Source organism: Pteropus medius, unplaced genomic scaffold, assembly GCF_902729225.1.
Source record: "Pteropus medius unplaced genomic scaffold, Ma_sr-lr_union100, whole genome shotgun sequence".
In the NCBI taxonomy this organism is placed as follows: Eukaryota; Metazoa; Chordata; class Mammalia; order Chiroptera; family Pteropodidae; genus Pteropus; species Pteropus medius.
Genome location: NW_024351731.1, coordinates 610,006 through 629,896, shown reverse-complemented (window position 1 = coordinate 629,896; position 19,891 = coordinate 610,006). Strand labels below are relative to the sequence as shown.

The window sequence follows — 19,891 nt, the reverse complement described above, 5'->3', positions numbered from 1 at the left end:
GAGAATCTCGGAGAACATAGATCGATTCTTCCATAGGGGAGAGGTGGGAAGACCATAGAGAACTCCCCGGAGAAGTCCTCAGTGGAGCTTTGTCTGATGGATGATGAGATGAGCATGTGCTCAGTGATCCTCGGTGAAATATTAACTGAGTACCTGCCATGCGCCAGGCACTGGACAGACAAGGTGAGCAGCAGCATTGCAAGCCGAGGGCCCAGGTGTGCTGAGGCGCACAGGCCAGAGGACACAGTGTGAACTGGCAGCAGGTGTGGCTGGGACACAGCAAGAAAGATGGGGGAGACCACCATACCCTACCAGTGGCCAGACACCATGTGGGGATGTGGAGTCAGCCTCGAAGGGGTGTTCAGCTGTTCACGGCTGGTCTGAGGGCTGACACCCAGCCAAGTGCAAGCTTTAGCCTTTGGCCACAAAAGGACAACTTTGTCTGAGTGAAGCAGAATAAACTTTTCAGGGATCGGAGCCACAACAAACATTTAGCAAATATTTACAAGGCCCAGGATGTGCAATGGGCGTTATACTGGAATTATATGAGGTCCTGGGACACTCATGGTGAACTAAACAGACAAGGGCTTGACATCACTCAGCTTGTATTCAAATGGGGGCAAAGAAATAGCAACCGAGCACAGAAAGGCACGAGGGTGCTGCCCATTGTGACTGGTGTTCCGACGGGCAGGCACCGATCAGCTGCCGGTCAGTGGCTGGCGAGGGCAGCTGTGGTCAGGGACGCCACTCAGCGGTGGCTGGTTGGGTGGTTCGCTTATTTGTTTTAGTTGGTGGATCTGATGGCTTTAGGCATGGACTGGGCTCTCCCGTGTACCCATCCGTGTCCTGCCACTGTGTCACCTGCTGGTCCCATAAAGACATTTGGGCTTGTATCCCTTCCCGTAGAGTGGAACCAGGTGAGACCTCTTTCAAGCCCCTGCAGAAAGAACAATGGAAGGGGGGCCAAGGGGGTGAGCGGTCCGCTGCTCGCATAGTCAGCTCCTGACGAACGCAGGCCCTCGAGGGTACCTGGACACGGACCCGGGCACCACCCACCCTCCTTGACAGACGGAGCTCTCCGGAAGCAGGTTCCGGCCTGGTTTCCTCAAGGCTCCCTGAGGTCAGGGGCCTCGTTGCAAGAGCTTCTCGACGAAGCCAAGAAAGCCGAGAAGGAACCGGTGTGCGTCAGCCGTGACCACCCGAAGGGGCGGGTGCCACCCTGGAGCCCTCGGAGGAAAAGCCCAGGGAGAAATGAAAAGAAACCTGCTTTTCGATCCACACACCAGGGATTCGGGACCAGCGGGAGGGGCGGGAGTAGACGGGCTTCATCCCGGAAGGAAGGAGCCAACCAGAGACGCGGGGACCCCAGGTCATCGGCTCTTCTCTAGGCTGAGCCCCCACTGAGCAAAATAGATGGCAGGTTCAGCCTTAATCACATAAGACATTGTCAATAAAACGTCTTGCCCTTTAAATACGTGAAGGGTTCGCACTCAGTGAGGCTCAAACACAGAAAGTTTGTACCTCGCCTAGAGAATTTGCGCATTATGGTCAAACTCCATTTACCGAACACCTTCAGCACGCCAGGTACTGAGACAGGCAATCGATGAGAATGATCTTTCGTTCTATTCATAACCTTAAGAGAAGAGTTCTGTCGACCCCACATTACTGAAGAAGAAACGGGCTCAGAGAGGCCCACGACATGCCTCGCTTTATTTAAACAAAGCTACGGCTCAAACCCAGTCCCTCAGATTTCTTCCATCTGTACCACGTGCCTCTGACCGTGCTCTGCCCGTCCGTGCTGGCTCTGGGAACTTGGCCAGACTGGCGTGTGTGTGTGCGTGTCTGTCTGTCTGTGCGGCAGGGCTTACGCTGTGTAGGTGTTTGGAAGAATTCGAGATATGTGTGTGTAAATACGAATGTCTGTGTGGAAGAATTTGGGGTGTGTAGGGGGAGAGAGACAGACTAGTACAATATACGTGGGGATGAGGGGCCGAGGCGGGGCTGCTGGCGCCTGCAAAAACTCCCAATCTCATGCTGCTGCTGTAAGAGACAGTGTAGCGTTGCCTCTCGCTGCAGATCTGAACCATGATACCAACCCCGGAAAGTCTGATGGGGGGACATCTGTGAGTTTGGGTCCCAGCTTTCATGGGGCCGCAGCGGTGCTCACAGCTGTGAGCAATAAGGACATAAGAATAATCATCCCCATTTCATAGATGAAGAAACCGAGGCTCAGCGAAGTAAAGGAACTTGCCCAAAGTCACAAAGCTAGTGAGTAGTGAGCTCAAGACACACTCAGGTGCACGTAACTTCCAAACCAAACGTGCTTTTTCTCCTCCACTTTGCCGCTAGGGCGTGAGTGGGAGAGAAGGGAGTGAAGTGACAAGTGGTGGTGACTCAAGCCATCCAAATACAGGATGGTGGACAGAGCCTCGCCCCTGGAACATCCTGTCCACATCTGTGCCAGCCGTGTCCCCCACGCAAAGGTTCTGGCAGCTTCTGCTGTTCTGCTGGTCTTCCGGCTTAGAATAGTGCTCAGCACCCCAGGGCAGAAACTGTCGCAGATGAGGCCAGGTGGGCTGGGCCATCAGTGTCAGACAGGCTAGCACTGAGTCCCGGGAAACCTGCTCTCTCGTGGCGGTGGCTTCCTTAGGAGCCGCTACACAAACTCTAACAAGGACAGCTGTCTCAGGGGCTGGCCAGTGTGCGTGACACAAATCCCATCTCTGCCGTGAACCAGCTGTGTGACCGAGGGCGGCGTTCCTGACCTCTCTGAGCCCACTTCTCTGAGCCCGGTTAATGGGGAAATAGCACGGTCCTCGGGGAGCTGCTGTGGAATTGTCGGGTAGGAGGAACACACGAAGGGCCAGCGCACCTGGAGCCAGGCGACTTCTGCGGAGAGAGGCGTGTGGCGCCCTCAAGGGGCGAATGCCCTGAGCTCGGTCCTGGCCCCTCTCACTCCCTCTGCAACTACGGGCAAGTGATAAACCTCTCTGGGCCTCATTTCTCTCGACGAAGTAGCCATGCTTCCCAGCGGTACCTGAGGGTTAGAACGTTTGCATGGGACGTTATGCAGAAAGCGCTTACATGGTGCTTGGCACGTTCTGAGCACCGGTTGTCAGCTAGTGTTACTTTGGATAAAGGAGAGCCGTCGCTACTTGTCCTACTTCCCGATCACCACCCCACCGTGTCTGTCCAGCAGGTGTTTATCGAGAGCCAGCCACGTGTCAGATATGGCTCTAGATCCTGGGGTTCAAACGGTGAACAGAGAAGACGAAGCCCTTGCCAATGTGAAGCGTGTTTTCATGGGAAGACGGACATTAAAGTGAATAACTATATAACTTAGCGTCCGGCAGTTATACGCTATGAGACTGGAAGAAGCCAAATAAGGAACTAGAGTATGTGGCATTTACAGTCGGGGGTCGCAGAAGGTTCTCCAAGGAGGTGACATTGGAGCGGAGACCTGAATGTCACAGAAGGACTCTGAAAAGGGCGCAGGTCTCAGACCCTGTTTCTTCCCACAAAAAAGGTGGCCTCCCATCATGTAGGACACACAGGACTTGGAACCAGCCAAGCCCGGGCAAGTAAAGGACAGGGGCGTATTCCCCTGGGCAAAGAGGAGGCCAAGGTCTTCACCTTGGCATGAGTGGGGAGCATATACTCAGAATCCTCTGCAACGCCCAAACTTGCACATCCAACCAGAGGAGGCTGACAATAAGACAATAATAGCTCTCTATATTCATCAATTCCTTTCGAGTTTACAGTGTTTTTGTATTCTTTGAGCCCAAAATAGCAGGAAACAGATGGCGCACTCGAAGGGGTTGATTGGAGCTCGTCAAATGATGAGCTGTCTCTAACGGTGTGGGCAGGTGGCTGGAACTCTTCTGGGTGCCCCCCCCAATCCCCTCGTCCCCATCTCCCTGCTTGCTCGCGGGGTGGGGGGATGACTTCCCTGGGCTGCATCAATCACCTCGCGTGCCCTGTGACACCTAGTTGAGAGTCGGCAATGTGGGGTGCTGGGTAGGAGATCAGAAAAGGGGGAAGGAGGCCGAGGTCAGAATATTTGTTCCTTTGGTTCCCCTTCCTGGGGTCACCTGAGGCTGGCTATGTCCTTCCACAGAAATTCACAGCTCCTCTCACGGCCACTGCGTGCTGCCTCCACTGCCAACTCAACCCCTTGGGCTCTCCTTAACCCCCCGGGGTGGGGGATGGCAGCTCTACTGCTGCTAGCCCTGGGCTCCTGAGGGATTTCTCAGGGTCCCCTACACTCTGCCCTCAGCTTCCTAATGAAGCCCTTTGCGAATGAACTCTCCTCGAACCGTCTTCATTTGGACGTGCCCACCTCCTTTCTGCTGGGTCTAATTGAAGCATCAGGGATGAAGACGGTTGATAAAGCCTCGTGGGGTCACCAGTCTTGGGAAGCTGTTACCACCCCAGGCCTGAGGGGACAATGAGCAAAGCAGTTTCTGGGACCAGTGAGAGTCATGGCTGCTTGACAGGGGCTGTGCCACCAGTAGAAAACATAGCCACCGTCAACCCTGTGTACAGAGACAAAGGGCAGCATCGTGCCAAGCACCTCAGGGAAACCCGGGAACGGCAGAGCAGGAGTCAGCGTCCCCTTCGGCAGCCGAGCGACCTGAGGCAGAGAGTTTGCCTCACTTGCCCACAGGCACGGGGCTGGGTCTGCAGGGCCATCTCACGCTCTCTTCCCACATTCCTGCCTTGACATGCTGAAGAAAGAACTTCCTGTGACACGTTCCAGACTCTGGGGCAGGGCTAAGAGGGGAGTCCCTGCCTCTCTTTCCATCCTCTACCCCGTTCTCCCCACAGGAGTGGCAGGTGTGGTTGGGGACACCAGTCGTCATACCTCAGTCTGTCTTATTTCCGCTAAGACCTGTTTGTGTCCAAGATGAGTGAGCTTTCTCCTCCCATGTGGCAAGCCCCGGTTCCCTCATGGAGATGGACGCCCGCCATGCTCCAGGTTCCCTGCCTGCACGGGGTGGGTAAGTCAGGCAGGCTTGTCACCAGTGTCCGACGGGCCATCACTGAGTCCCGGGAAAGCTGCTTGGTCATCATGGCTTTACCAGGTGCTGCTGAAAGGCCACTAGCAAGGACAGCTGTGTCGGGTGCTGGACAGTCCAAGCGCCTCAAATTCCATCTCCACCACTAACTAGCTGTGTGACCTACGGCCGCCTACTCAACCTCTCTGAGCCCATTTTCCTACACGATCCATGGGAAATGACACCAGCCTTCGGAGCTGGTGTGAGAACCACCTTGGCTAAGGACACACGAAGCACCGATGCACCTGGAGCACGGAGGGATCGGGAGAGAGGCCGGTGCCCTGGACCCAGTTCCTCCTGGCCACTCTCCCCATCAGATGGCATCCGGCAGAGAGGAGGCGGAATCTCTTCCCACCCCATTCCCAGCTCTCCACCCTCCAGTAGTGTCAAGACCTGAGCTTAGGTCGCATGTCTTCAGGTTTGTGTACTGACCTCCCCGGATGTCAACTCCACTGTCCTTTCAGATGGACGTGCCGGGACTAGTTGCCAAGTCCAGTGACATTTATTCCTAGATATTATCTCGCTTATCATGGCTGTTATCGTTATGGTGATTGTGGTTATGGTTATTGCCATGATCATGTATTATTGTTGGTAATCATGATTATGGTTATCACAATTACTACTACTACTACTACTACTACTACTACTACTACTACTACTATTACCATTACTATTACTACTGAAGCATCCTGGGCTCTAGAGCCGGGGGCCTGGATGTGAATTCCAACTCTAACTCTTAACTGTGGGGCTTCAATTTCCCCATGAAGGAAATAGGATCTCGACTGTACCTACCCCATGGGGTCAGCGTGACGCGCGAAATGAGCTGATGCTTGTGCCGTGTTCTGAGTCATCCCTGTTACACAGGAAGCGCTCCGTAGATGTAGCTGATATCACCGGCTTTCTCTTTATCACTTACGCCATTGGAGCACTCCAGGGGCTGGCAAAGGCTGGAACCAAAGCTAGGAAGAGTGTGGGAGGGGCTGGGGTTCACCGGAACACCCAAGCAGCCAGACGACGGTGACGCTGACCAGGCGTAAATGGACGTGGCAGGGGACCTGGACAACTGTGCCATCACGGAGTGGGTGTCAGAGGGCAGGGGTAGGCTTTTTCCTTTTTTTTTCTGTTTTAAGCAGAAAAATAGAAATGCTGGTGTTATGGGCTGAATTGTGTCCCCATAAATCATATTTTACAATCCCAGTGTAACCGCACTTGGAGCGAGGATCTTGAAAGAGGTCATTAAGCTCAAACGAGGCCAGCAGGGCGGGCCCTTATGCGGTGCAGCTGGTGTCCTTATAAGAAGAAGAAATTAGACACAGACACACACAGAAGAAAACCATGTGGGGATGTGGGGACTGGGGGGAGAATGGCCACCTACAAGCCGAGGACGGCGGCCTTGGGACAAACCAACCCTGCCGACGCCTCGACCTCAGGCTTCCAGTCTTCAGAGTTATGAGACGATAAATCGCTGTGGTTTGGCCACCCATTTGTTTTGGCAGCTCGAGGAAACTAGTACAAAAGGTAACAAAGTAAACAGAGACTTTTTCTCTGCAAATCGCAGCTATCCGGAGGACGTGGTCCCGTAAGATCACTTACGCAGGTTCTCCGACCCGCCAGGCTCGCCCCGTCGTTCACGGCCCAGGGAACGGCCCCACCTTAGAACTAACTGCTCCTGGCCTCACCTGTCCTCCTCCGGCCCGAACCAGCTCAGTCCAGCCAGCCGCCAGCGGCCTGTGCTCTTCTGGACCAGGGCTAGTGAAGGCATCGTTCCGATTCACCCACACTTAAAAGCTCAAGACCAACAGACCGTGAATCAGAGACACCATGTCTCTCAGACCGAGGGCACGAAAAGCAGAGGAGGCGGAGTGGGGAAGGCTCTGGGGGGTCTCCTGACCCCACTCTTCTGCGACTACTATGTGATGATTCAGACGATGACTTAACTTCCCCTCTGTCTCATTTTCCTCATCTGGAAAGTGCGGATAGTCCTCGGACCTGCTTCACAGGATAATTGCAAGGATTAAGTCATCGCATTCACATGAAAGTGCCTCGTAAGCTTTCATGTTTCCTACAAAGGCTAGAGAGTCATTAACTCAACAAACAGTTTTGAGCGTTCACCTTGCACCAGAGCCTGCGTAGGACATGCATTGCATTGCAGGCGTCCAAACAACGCTAGCTGGATGACTCGAATGCGCTAAGGTGAACGGCATGGAGTCTGCCCTCGCCGAGGAGGGGCACATTAAGTTGGCAGTGCCGGCGGCAAGGGCTGTAGCGTGGAGTCGCTGAGATGCTGCCACAGCTCCGAGCCCAGCCTCCCGACCCCACGTGTGAGACTGGGAGGGTGTGTGGAGGATGTGGTATCTAAGTGAAGGTGGAGACCAGAAAGTTAGGGAGGCTAACTGCAAGAAGGAAGGACATCCCCCGTCAAGGGAAGGACAGGAAGAATAACAGCATGGAAGCATGAAACGGAGAGTGTCATTTGACTTCTTCCAGAAGCTACCTTGAGACAAGGCGAGGACAAGTCATTCCCTCTGAGGTGGTCCCAGGGAACGTGCAGAGGCAGGACAGTGGGAAGAAGGTGTCGTCAGACTAGCTACTTCTGCGGGTGACTGGAGCTTAATCCCCCTGGGGAACTGGAGGAAATGGTGTAGAAAGTGGCCCCCCAAAGTCAGCTGGCCAGAGGGGCGAAGGAGCTGCTCCTGAGAGGACATTAATTGCCTGGAACTTTCAGCCCTGTGCGCACATGGGCAGAGTGTCCTCCAGTGGCCAGACACAAAGTCCACGCAGAGAAACCAAGGGCTGACGGCGGGGCCTTGAGGGGCAAGGCCAGCAGGACGCCTGCCGCACCTGCGACAGTGTGCACACACAAGTGCACATGCGTCGGTGTTTCTGGGACACGGGGCCCAACGCAGGGAATTGCAGGCAAGGAGGCTGACGACATAGATGGACACGGGGGCATGAATATGGGAATATACATCACACCACTGCGTTTGAGCTTCATTCTGAGGGCAGTGGTGGGCCGCTGGGGGTTTTACGAATCGGAGAGTCATGGTCAATATTATATTCTTAAAATTTCACTCCGGCTACCACGTAGCACGTGCCTTTGGGTGGGGCTAGAGCCAGGGACCCCAGTGGGAGGCCTCCCATCCCTGGTGAAGTAGGAAAATGGGAGGGGCCTGATAAAAAAAACCACAGTGAGAGGTTAGAAAAAAAATGTTGAGGAGACTAAAAGGAACCCAGCAGGACCTGGCAGTTTATTAAATCTGGGCTTGACGGGGAAGGAAGAGACAAGGATGGCTCTGAGCATCTCTAACTTTGCTGACTCGGCAGCGTGGGTGCCGCCAACTGGGTTGGAGAATGAAGGAGCCGGAGCAAGTTCAGGTGAGAGCAGAGGCCTTCAGGTGCAGCCTCTATCATCTGAGGAGTGTGAGGGCACCCCAGTGCCAGACACACAAGTTTGGAGCTCTCGAAGCAGAAGTGACTTGGAGGTGGAGGTTGAGAGACCGTCACACATGAACGCTGGTGAAAGGCTGAGAGCTAGTGGGGTGGCCTTGCCGAGCGGGTGATAGTTGAACCGTGCAGTGAGTCAAGGACAGAACCACGGCCATCACTCACCTTTAAGGAGAAGATAAGTACAGAAAAAGAAAAGCCTTTGAGGAGGCCGGGTACAAAGAAAACGGATGCCGTGCCATTAAAGCATAAAAAATGAAGAGTCGTCATATTGGTCCAAATCACTACACCTGTCTGCACAGCTGTCCGGGAAGGTGCGAACTGATGCGCGTGCAGTGATTTTCCCACTTTGGCGGGCAGTCCGACCTGTGGCAGAGTCGTTTCATCTCAACCTGACATGCGCATGAGCATTCGGAGAGCGGGAACGGGCGGCGGAGAAAACCGGGATGAGAAGTTTGGACGAAGATGAAGGCGCGGACCGGTTGGTAGCCACAGTGTCTACAGGTCCAGGACACACCGTCTTCTTTTTACAGGCGACTGAGAGGAGGAGAGGATGCTGGAGGAGGAGGAGAGGAGGAAGAAAGAAGAAAGAAAAGGCTCACGGGGGGGAGAAGTTGCTGAAGAAATTAGAAGGGAGTCAAGAGGTCAGGTAGAGGGGATGCCCTTCGGCAGATGGAAAACACATCTGGAGGGAAGCACAAGGGTGAAGATAAATGTGACGGTGACAGGTGTGTGAGTATCGGCACACTCGGCTTTCTCGACGAGGACACGAGACCATCTACCGAGAGGGATCGAGCGGAGGGCGAAGTTACGGAGAATGGTGATGGTTTGGGCTGGCCACTGAGGAGAGCAGAAGAGGCGGCCGAGGACGGAAGAAGGGGCGGTCGGAACTCTGGACCCAGCCGAGGCTGGAGACCATGAATTCTGCACGGCCGCGATCCGCACGGTGGTGACGCCGCGGTTACAGAGTCGATGGGATGGCATGGGAGCCCCAGCTGTCTGCCCTGTCCGAGGTTGAGCATCATGGCCCAGCCTCCCCTCTGACGACTGTCCCTGGCTCCCTCTTGTGTCTCCCTGTCCAGGAGCTGTATTCTCAGTCCTACGACGCTGTCGGCGTGATGTTCGCCTCCATCCCGGGCTTCGCAGACTTCTACTCGCAGACCGAGATGAACAACCAGGGAGTGGAGTGCCTGCGCCTTCTGAACGAGATCATTGCCGACTTCGATGAGGTAAGCCCTGGCCTCGGACATCTGCAGTCACAAGGGGCCGTCATCATTGTCACAGTGTTATGTTGTCCTTTGAAGCAATGATTATGTCTGCATTTGCAGAACTCCAGGCTGCACTATAGTCACATGCATGTATTATCTACTCCAGGGATCACAAACATTACATGAGATAAATGCTATGGTTTCTCCCTTGGGGAGATCAAGAACATACGCAGATAGCATTTCTGCTTCCAGCCTCCGTGAGCCTAAAGAGCATGTAACATCGGAGGCAGGGGGAATAGTCACGTTGTGCTTAAATTATATTAATAGACTCGGCAGGAGGGGGCCTTCTCCTTCCCATCCCCCAACTCGAAGTAAGGTCCCAGTGCCCATCCACGTGTCTCAGGCTGAGGAGGGAGATAAGTGATCGACTGCGAAAATGCTGAAGAAGAAGCCATGCCACGATGCAGGAGCAGCCTCTGCCTGACCCCCCCCAGACCCCCCGGTGTGAGTGGTACCACAGAATTGTTTCCCATTAAGACGGGGGGTCCAGGCTTTAGTATTGGTCAGCCATTGGCTGCGGGCTGGCCTCGTAGAGGTGCATAACCTCCCAGTATCTTGCCCATCAACCCAACCAAGGCAACTCTCCAAAAAGGCACGCGGCCGAGCATTGTCGGCAGCCCACCCGTGGCACGCTGGAGGCTGGCCCCGTACGGCAGGTCTGGGCGGGGCACCCACAGTAACTACTACGTCACCTGGACAGCATCCCTGTCTCGGTCCCCACATTCCAGCCGGCTACGGAGTCCTGTGGATTCCTTCTTCTTAGCAGGTCTCAGATCTGTCAGTTCCTCACCAGCAGAGCTGCCCTTGTCTTGCCCTAGGCCATATTGTTTCTCACCTGGACCGCTGAAATCATCTCCTAACTGCTCTCCCTCCTGCATCTCTCCGTCAGCAACCGCCAAAAGGAGGATTTGGAAACCCAAAACCTCTCAGTGGCTCTCCCTTGCCAGCTCCTCATACGGTCACCTGAGGCCTTGCACTTACTCTCCCCGTACTCTCTTCAGCCTTTCTGCCCTTTGCATGCCACCTGACCCACTGTCCAGCACCATCCAGCGGCTCACAAGCCATCAAGCCCACGTGGCTCTTCCGTACACTGCTCTTTCTGCCCAGAAATCACACCATCCTCACTATATCCCATCTTTTCCCTCTTGACTCCATGACCAGCAGAAAACCTAATAGTCATTTAAGAGTTCATTCAAATATCATCTCTACTTGCGAAGCCTCTTCTAATCCCCCATCTAGCCAGGTAAACGTCACTCCCTTTTCAATGAAAAACTTATACTCTGAAAATCCTTGCATCACAGAGCCCGAAACCCTTCAGGGTGCAGCCTGCCTCCCCAGCTTTGTTCTGGGGCAGACAGACACCCATCCAATTAATCTCCGTAGGTGTTTATCACAAGTCACCATTTTCAATAATTCACATTTAGTTTCGATTTGTTCCTCAGACCAAACCCACGGGGTAGGAATCATCAGCCCTCATTTTATAAATAAGCAAAACTGAGACTCAGAAACACCAGCGGTGCCCAGGCCTTACCACCACTGAGTGGGCTGCCAAGATGTGAAGCCAGGTCTGCCATACTGTTCTGGTTTTCAATCATCGTATCTCACTGTTTCTCACTTGAGTGGCATTTCACAGTCCTGGTTTTGTAGTCATAAACTCAACGATGGCCATTTTCATTGTCCTAGGGGTGAGGGTGGGAGCCAAGATAAATGAGATGCAATCGCTTGTCTCCCGTGGCTTCACGGACCAGTCAGAGGCAGGGTGACTCTGAGTTGCCTTCACACAAGGAGTCGGTGGGAGGTGTGCTCATACAGAGGGCCTCGTGATACGGGGCATGAGGGCAACTCTGCAGTAATAGCACCTGTATTCCCATCCTCCACGCCAGGCCGTAAGCTCGTGAAGATAGATGGTGTACCCCTATGTACCCTGGGAAGTCCCCAGGGCCTAGCATTGTCCCGAGAACATAAGAGGCGCCCATAGCAGCTGCCACATTAATTATGTAATGGGAGACACGAACCAGCTGGCAAATACTACGGCGAAGATGGACTAGCACAGTCCAGAAATACTTCCAGATGAGAAAGTAAAAATAGCTCTTCTAAAAATCATCTGACTAAAGGTTGGGACATCAGGCTCTGTTTTATTTTAAACCCTACAGCACTCCATCTCCCGGAAGTGCTCACCCACACGTTTTTAAATTGTGATAAATGAAATGGGACGAGACATGCACCTTGGCGCCCCAAATTGAAAAAACCCGGTGGTCTTCCAAAATACAGATACGGAGGACAGCGCCCCTGGTGGTCGAGATGGGTGTTTGCAGAGGGCCGTTGGAGAGGCTGCAGAGCCGTCAGGAGGCTGTCATCTTTAGAACCCCCTGTTGGAGGAGAAGGAGGAGGAGCGGGAGGAGAAGGAGAAGATGAAGGAGAAGAGAGAGGGCAGAGGAAGGGGAAGAGGGAGGAGAATGTTGTCGACAAGGAGAAAGCAGCCCCCGGCTTGCCAAGCCCAGGCACCGTCAGCTTTCCTCGGGTGGCCCGGACGGGCCCTCTGTCTCTGGATTCCGCCCTGGCCAGGCTCTAGCCAGAAGCCCTGGTGCTCACATTGATAGCGATGCTGCTCTCCTTGCTGACACAGTTACCACTGGAAGCCGAGAGCACGCGGAATTCCGTCGTGGCTCGGAGGAAACCGGATCGTTACGCAGAGCTCACGTTTTCAGGCTGGTTTTGCTATACTTGCTGTCAGACCGTCGTCCCACAGCCCCTGCCCCAGAGAAGGCAGAAGCGTTCTCTCACTGCTCCCTGCAGACTGCTGAATGAAAAAAGGGGCCGATCGGGAGCCCATCGTGCCCCAGATGCTTTCAGGTGGATGGGAGATGAATTTGCTGCACGGATATTAAATGAAATAACCAAGACTCTTGCTGCCTCCTGATCAGCTTTGCCTGGGCCTGAAATTGGCCCTCGGCCAAGCAGTTCTGCCAGGAGGGAGGAGGGAAGAGCCCCTCCCTGCAGGAAGCTGGGGAAATGGAGCTGCAACGAGGCGGAGGGAGGGAGGTGGGCACCCGGAGGCTCGCCAAGATCTCTGAGCTAAAATATTAACAGCCAAAGGGCCGCTCAGAAACCAGCCCGGCTGGAGGAGTCAGACACGATCCCAGGCTGGGGCCGCTGCCACCACTTCCTGCCCTGGGCGCAGGTGCAGACTCTCGGCCAGGACAGAGCAGTGGCTTCCCTTTAGCTCAAGGAACCAGAGTCGTGGACAAAGGCTGCTTCGGCTGTGAATCAAGGTGCACACACACACACAACAAATCGCAGAAGCACCTGCCACGTTTTTCCTGTTTCCCAGAAGAGTTTCTCTCAGGCTGGAATTTTCCGAGTTTTCTTAGCTCCTGCTTAGTGTCGAGAGGGTGTCTGGAGCAATATCGTCTACGGACCTCCGCATCTTCTCCGTCTGGTCCATCTGTCTGCTCGCCCCCTCTCCCCAAGGCGTGAGCCTCTAAGGATAGTACAGTCTTAAAGGGAGGCAAAGAGTTGGAGAACTAGAAGTTGCATCCAAACACCTGCCAACAAAGGGAGATAAGATGCCAGAATTCAGACCTGGGAGCAGGAGGTTTGAGTTTTGAACTTGGCTCCTGCGCGCAGGGCCAGCTTCACAGGGGTGTGACCTGTGCCGTGAAGGTCGTGGGACAGAGACAGGATCTGGATGTTTTTGAAGGTGGAGCTAAGGAGCTTCTGACAGATTAGATGTGGGTTGTGAAGTTTTTATCCAGAACAACGGGAAAAATGGAGCCCCGTTAATGAAGACGGCGGGTGGGCGGAAGGACCGGGCGCAGGTGTGCGAATGGCACCTGGAGACGCCTGCTGGACCCGTGAAGGGGATGTCACTTAAAGCCAGTGCGTCTGAGTCCGAAGGTCAAGGAGGACACGCACGTGAGAGTCTTCACCACAGAGACTGTGTTGAAAGCCGCGAGATATGATGAGATCTCAAGGGAGAGAGTTCAGCTGGACCCTGACAGCATCTGGCCTGGGTGACTCACCTGGGGACACCTCTCTCCCCACTTGACGTCTGCCCTGGTGGCTTTTTTCTGCTCCACTGGCTCCTCTCCACCATCTCCTTCGCTGATTTCCTCTTGCCTGCCTTATCTAACAGCGTAGGTGGCCCCAGGGGTGGGACGGTCAGCAAGACGCCATTGGAGTGGCATTTCAGGCAAGAAGGAGGTGAGGAATGAGCCGTACAGTCTCCCCCGAGGGAAGGCGACCCCGTGAGGGGGAACGGCACGTGCCAAGGTCCTGAGGCAGGAGCAGGCCTGGCTCATTAGGGTCAGCAAGGAGGTCAGTGCAGCTGGAGCGGAGTGAGTGAAGGGGACAGAGCGCGGCAGGACCGCAGGTCACAGTGAAGACTCTGGCCTTGACTCTGGGTGGGGCGGGAAGCCGCAGGAGGGTTTTGCACAGAGCTGGGACGTGGCTCGACTGACGTTTAAATGGGGTCCCTCTGGCTGCCACGCTGGGCACATGCTATAGGGCAGGGGCGGCTAGGGGACTGCAGTATAGTGACCGGGTATAAGCTGGCGGTGGCTGAGACCAGATTCCAAATACATGTGTAAAGCAAAGCCAAAAAAGATTTGGGGAACATTTATGATTTCTTCTGTTAACTGGCAAGGCACCTGTGTTTATTTCAAGGATTCATAGAAACAGACCCAGGTTACGCCCATCTTGGTGCCCGGCACTCAGCAGGTGCTCGGTAAATACACGTGGACTCTCCGAATGCTTGATTTTCAGCGAGAACGGTAGCTACCTCCGGGATGCGGACCCGCTCAGAGGTCATCGTCGCGGTGAGCCGGGGGCCTGCTTTCTGGAGCCCCGGGCTGCTGGAGGGACACTCAGGACTAACGCCATTGCCTGGATTTCTTTCAGCTGCTCGGTGAAGACCGGTTTCAAGACATTGAGAAGATCAAGACCATCGGCAGCACCTACATGGCCGTGTCAGGCCTGTCACCTGAAAAACAGGTAAAGGAAGGAACTCTTTGAACTCAGCCTAGGGCTGGGGCCCCCCTATGGGCACATCGCTGAAGGCAGTAAGGCCACCGGATGTCCTGTCTGTGGGATGTGTCTGCCTCCTAAGGCGAGCAGCGTCTGCTGGATGAAGCGATGCTTCTCCTTTACCGAGGCACTACTGGGCCCCGTGCCAAACCTCACTGTTCACCAGACGAACAAAACCAGGGCCCAGAAGTCCCCCGATCGTGGTTTAGTTGTGGGTGTTACGAGACCCCGACCCTAGCCATTTTCTTATTCTCCCTTTCATTTGCTCCCCTGCAAGTCACAGGTAATAATCATAACGGCTCCTGCTCTTTTGAGCATCGAGCGTGTGCCAGGCACTGATGTTAAGTGGGGACACCACCATCTACCTTCCGGGGTTGGTGGGTGAGTCCCCTGAGCTGATGCTGTGCTCCGCACACTAAGCCTTGCACCTAGTAGGTCCTCAATCGGTGTTACGTGAATATGCGTCTGAGTTACCGGGAGGAAGGAATCCTCATGCTTTTTCTCATCCTGCCTTTGTTTCCTTTCCAACTAAAAAAACCTGGAACTGTCATAGGATGAACTACCTGGCAGGAACCCCACACTAGTACTTGGGTATGTGTGCCTGGCACTCTGTAGCAGGGGGCCACAGGGGACGGCCTGCGGCCAACTCTAGCCAACACCCGTTTACGTAAATCAACTTATAGTGGAAACAGCCACACCCACTCATTCCTACTTCGTCTGCGGCCCTGTCAGAGCTGTAATAACTGTGCTCACTAGTGGTGACAAAAGCCACGGGTCCCACGAAGCCGGCAATAGTCGCCGTCTGGCCCTTTACTGGAACTCTTTGCCCCACAGGGCACTGAGTTCTGTCACACACAGCCTCGTTCAGTCCCCCCGAGGCTGGCAGGGCAGCATGCTCGTCCCCATTTTACAGGCGACGGGTGAGGAAGCCGAGGTTTGGAGGGGCGGAGGCTGCTGCGTGCTGCACCCAGGCGTTTTGTGAGCAAATGTATGTGTGAGACCTTCCTTAGACACTGTGAGCACATGCGCATGCACACACACACACACACACACCCGTGAGCACACTCAGGAATTCAGGACGCATCGACCCGCATAGACGAGGGCAGGTGTGGAGAAAGGGCTTTGACAAGCCACCCGCATCTACTCTCCGAAGAAACGTCCCGTTGCCTGTGTTCCTGACACTGGTGACTCGGGCATGCGTGGGCTCACACACCTGGTCAGTTCCTTCTGAGGGAAGTGCGGGTGGGGTCTGGACATAGAGCAGGCCCCTCCCTCCTCCCACCGAGCGAGTGTTGGCAGTAGCCACAGCGAATGACGTCCCCTCTCCCGCCTGCCGCAGCGATGTGAAGATAAGTGGGGACACCTGTGTGCCCTGGCCGACTTCTCCCTCGCCCTGACCGAGAGCATCCAAGAGATCAACAGGCATTCGTTCAACAACTTCGAACTCCGGATCGGTGAGTGGCAGCTGGCAGGGTGGCGGCGGGGGGGGCGGGGGGGGCCGGTCCCCTCAGAGCTGGCCGGCCTCGCACCCTCAGCCCTCCCGGGACAGGGCCAAGGCCAGCTCAGGCCTCTCTGGCTTCCTCTCACTCAAGATGCAGGAAGTCACGGAAGGACACTGGCCGTGTGCAAAAGTACAAAGCAAACACTAGACCACAGCCACCTGTCTCCACCTGCTTGTCCAGTGTCCCACCATGCAAGGCCCCGCTTAGGGAGGGAGCTGACTCCTCGTCATTTCATTCTGACTTCTGTGTCACCCAAGGCTGGCAGTCAGCGTGTTGCTCTCCTGTCCTCCTGGACGATGCTGTAAGGCGAAAGCAGGATTCTGCTCCTGAGGATGTCAGATAGTGCCCAGCCACCCAGCCGCCCAGCCACCCAGCCCGCCAGCCACCCAGCCACCCAGCTCACCCTTCCTCTGAATTTAGAGACACCCTTGTGCAAAGTGACAACGCAATGAGTCATATCAACGTGGCTAGTTTCTTGTAGGATTTGCTCGACTTGCCAATTCCTTCGGCATCTCTGCTGAGCCTCGAGGCCCTCCTAGCACAGTCTGGAGGCCCCTGCTCCAGACTGCATCCTCGGGTCCTAGGCGGGTGCAGCTAGGCCCAGAGAAGCGGAGTAACTAGCCCAAGATCACACAGCCAAAAGGCCACCCCGGCAGCAGCTCCAGGGTTTCCTGACTGAGACCGGTGACATTCTGGCTGCCAGGGGACAATCTAAAGCAACTTTTGCTGCAGTCCTCATAGTTTAAATATCCTCTGGCCAGTGTGCCACTTTATTTAATTTGGTTCTCCCTTAGCATCTTTAGAGAGGAAAAAACAAAAGGCCGAGAAATACCAAAATCTGACTTGTCAGATCTAAGGCACACCACTGAACTAAGAGCAGTTCTATGTTACGTTTTTGATCTATGGAGGCGGGATTCAGGGCTTGTTCCCGCATCTCACATCGACTATATGTGTGCTTTCTGAAATCGCCGAGTACACATCCGAACCAGGAATACAAAGCGGGGCTCTAACCCGAGAACAAGGGTAAAGTCAGGACACTGCTGGGGTCAGGACCAACCCGCAGGGTGATACATCACACTGCTGGCCCGCTTCAGGGGTCAGAAAATTATTTGCCCGATTGGATCGGGCATCTGTGTCGAGGGTCTGCTGTCACCAGCTCTGTGACTTTGGGCAGGTCATTTCAACCCCGAGTGCCAGTTCCCTAGCTCACCTACCTACCTCACAGTGATAACGCGAGAAGCGAATGGAACGTTGGCTGTAAAAGGCCTCTGCGGAGTTTGAAGAGTCAGCCAGCCTCGCGCTTCCGACGCGTTCTGCGAGGTCTGTTTCTCAGACTTCGGTCAGTTATGTCTTACACACGCACACGTGGGTGGGGAGCATCTCGCTATTCCCGCTGCCTAGAACGACCTCACCCAGATATCTGCACCGCCTGTGCCCTCACTTTTCTTTAGGTCTTTGCTCAGAAAGGCCTTCCTAACGGCTCCGCTGCAGAACGCACCCCATCCCATAGTTCTCCATCCCTTTAACCTGATTTGTTTTTCTGCAGAGCCTTTATCGTTCATTGATATTACACTTTTATTGGTGCCTAGCGCTCCCCAGTGCCCGGAACAGCACTGGCACACAGCAGGTGCCCGGTCAGTGTTTGTGGAGAGGGTGAGAAATTCTATTCGAGAGAGACGTGCGTGGCCCCCTAACATGTTCGTCGAAATGCTTTCGTTCCTGGAAGCGGAGTCTGTGCTTCATAAGGGAGGAGGCATTGGGACTGTCTGAGAGAGCATTTGCCAAATCAACTATGGGGATGGGAGGAAATAATAGTCCAAGCCGAGAGAAAGGCAGAGATGACCACTCAGCGGGGAAGCGGCCGGCGGGTGAGGGGGCTCCAGCGGTTCAGAATGGGTGCACTGCAAGGGTGAGGGACAGAGCGACGACAAGTGAGGCTGCTAGTTAGGACGGAGCCAAGCCCGGGGAGCCCTGGACTGTGGCCAAGGAGCACGGGCTGCGTGCCGTGGCAAGAGGAGCCGTGGCAGGTGTCTTGTGACTTGATCAGATGTGCATCAGAGGCCCCGCCGCTCCAGCAGCAGTGTAGATGACGGGCTGCAGGAGGACACGGGGGACAGGGAGGCCCATCGGGGGGCTGCCACTGTGGCCCGAGGCAATGATGCTCAGGACTGGGACTAAACCAGAAGAGGACAGGTGGGCCCAGGCTCTCGGCGTCCTGGAACCACGGAGGTGGAGGAGGCCTCAGCCTCCCGACTCCTGGTCCAGCGCTCTGTCCAACGCTGTGTCCGTCCCGTGGGCTGAGATGAGTCCGCATCCGTGTGGGAGTAACGACTGTTCTCTCTCGAGCACTCGGCTCACTGGTCATCAGGTACCATGATGAAAGGAAGATGAAATGAGATAAAATAAGCGATTTCCTCTTCCTTTCACTATTTCCACTTTACAGGTGGGGAAAATGATGTCCCAGGTCACGTATCTGATAAGCGACGGAGGCGGGGGGGGACCTTGTGGCTTACCCACAGAGACCACACCTCTGACGGTCACTGCGTAGGCAGGAGACGCCCCTCGCCGCTCACCTGTTGCTCCTTTGGTTCACCCACAGGCATCAGCCACGGCTCCGTGGTGGCTGGCGTCATCGGCGCTAAGAAACCGCAGTACGACATTTGGGGCAAAACCGTGAACCTGGCCAGTCGGATGGACAGCACAGGGGTCAGCGGCAGGATCCAAGTCCCAGAGGAGACCTACGTCATCCTGAAGGACCAGGGCTTTGCCTTTGACTACCGAGGGGAGATCTACGTGAAGGGCATCAGCGAGCAGGAAGGCAAGATCAAAACATACTTTCTCCTGGGCAGAGTCCAGCCCAACCCGTTCATCTTGCCCCCGAGAAGGGTGCCCGGGCAGTACTCCTTGGCCGCCGTCGTCCTGGGCCTCGTCCAGTCCCTCAACAGGCAAAGGCAGAAGCAGCTGCTCAGCGAGAACAACGCCACGGGGATCATCAAGAGCCACTACAACCGGCGGACTTTGCTCACCCCCAGCGGGCCGGAGCCTGGCGCCCAGGCCGAGGGCACCGACAAGTCCGATTTGCCATAAGAGCGTTTTCTTTGTGTTTCCTTTTTTGTATTTCTTTTATATATAAAATAAATATACTAATAAAAAGGTTTAATTTTTTTTAGAACAAGGATGGTTTCATTAGTCTTTGGATGCACTAGATCGAAGACATGATTTGAGTTTCTCTTTGGTCGCAAACACGTATTGATCACCTCTTACGTGCAAGGTTCATTGGGAAGCGAAAATCTGACCTACTCCTTAACCTTGAATGTGAAAGTAGGACATGTAAACAGAGACTCGATGCAATGGGAGGATCAAAGCAACTGTCATTTATCGAGTGCTCATCATGTGCCGGGCTCAACGCCAAACGCTTTCCATAGTGACCTCATGTAACCCCCACAGTACCTTGTATGTTCACCCAGCCAGGTCGTGCCGAGCGGCACCTGCAATGCGCCTGAGTCGTCCGAGGCTCCGGAGAAACCCTAGAGTTAATCACAGAGTTAACGTTCAGGATGGGGGCTTGATGGGTAATATTCCTATAAACCAATGC

At 54.8% G+C, this 19,891-nt stretch overlaps 1 protein-coding gene across 4 annotated transcripts in view; it reads left to right on the top strand.

Annotated features, from left to right (window-relative positions):
• The window catches only part of ADCY8 (adenylate cyclase 8), a 159,254-nt gene extending 139,783 nt beyond the window's left edge, over window positions 1-19,471 (top strand). For 3 of the 4 annotated variants that reach the window (XM_039845879.1, XM_039845882.1, XM_039845880.1), the window contains 4 exons: window positions 9,584-9,730; window positions 14,669-14,761; window positions 16,134-16,248; window positions 18,896-19,383. In XM_039845879.1, the coding sequence (XP_039701813.1) occupies window positions 9,584-9,730; window positions 14,669-14,761; window positions 16,134-16,248; window positions 18,896-19,383 (843 nt within the window). Of the gene's footprint in view, window positions 1-9,583; window positions 9,731-14,668; window positions 14,762-16,133; window positions 16,249-18,895 lie in introns of all 4 variants that reach the window. The other variant, XM_039845878.1, reaches the window with a different exon arrangement.
• The last annotated feature ends 420 nt before the right edge of the window (window positions 19,472-19,891 follow it).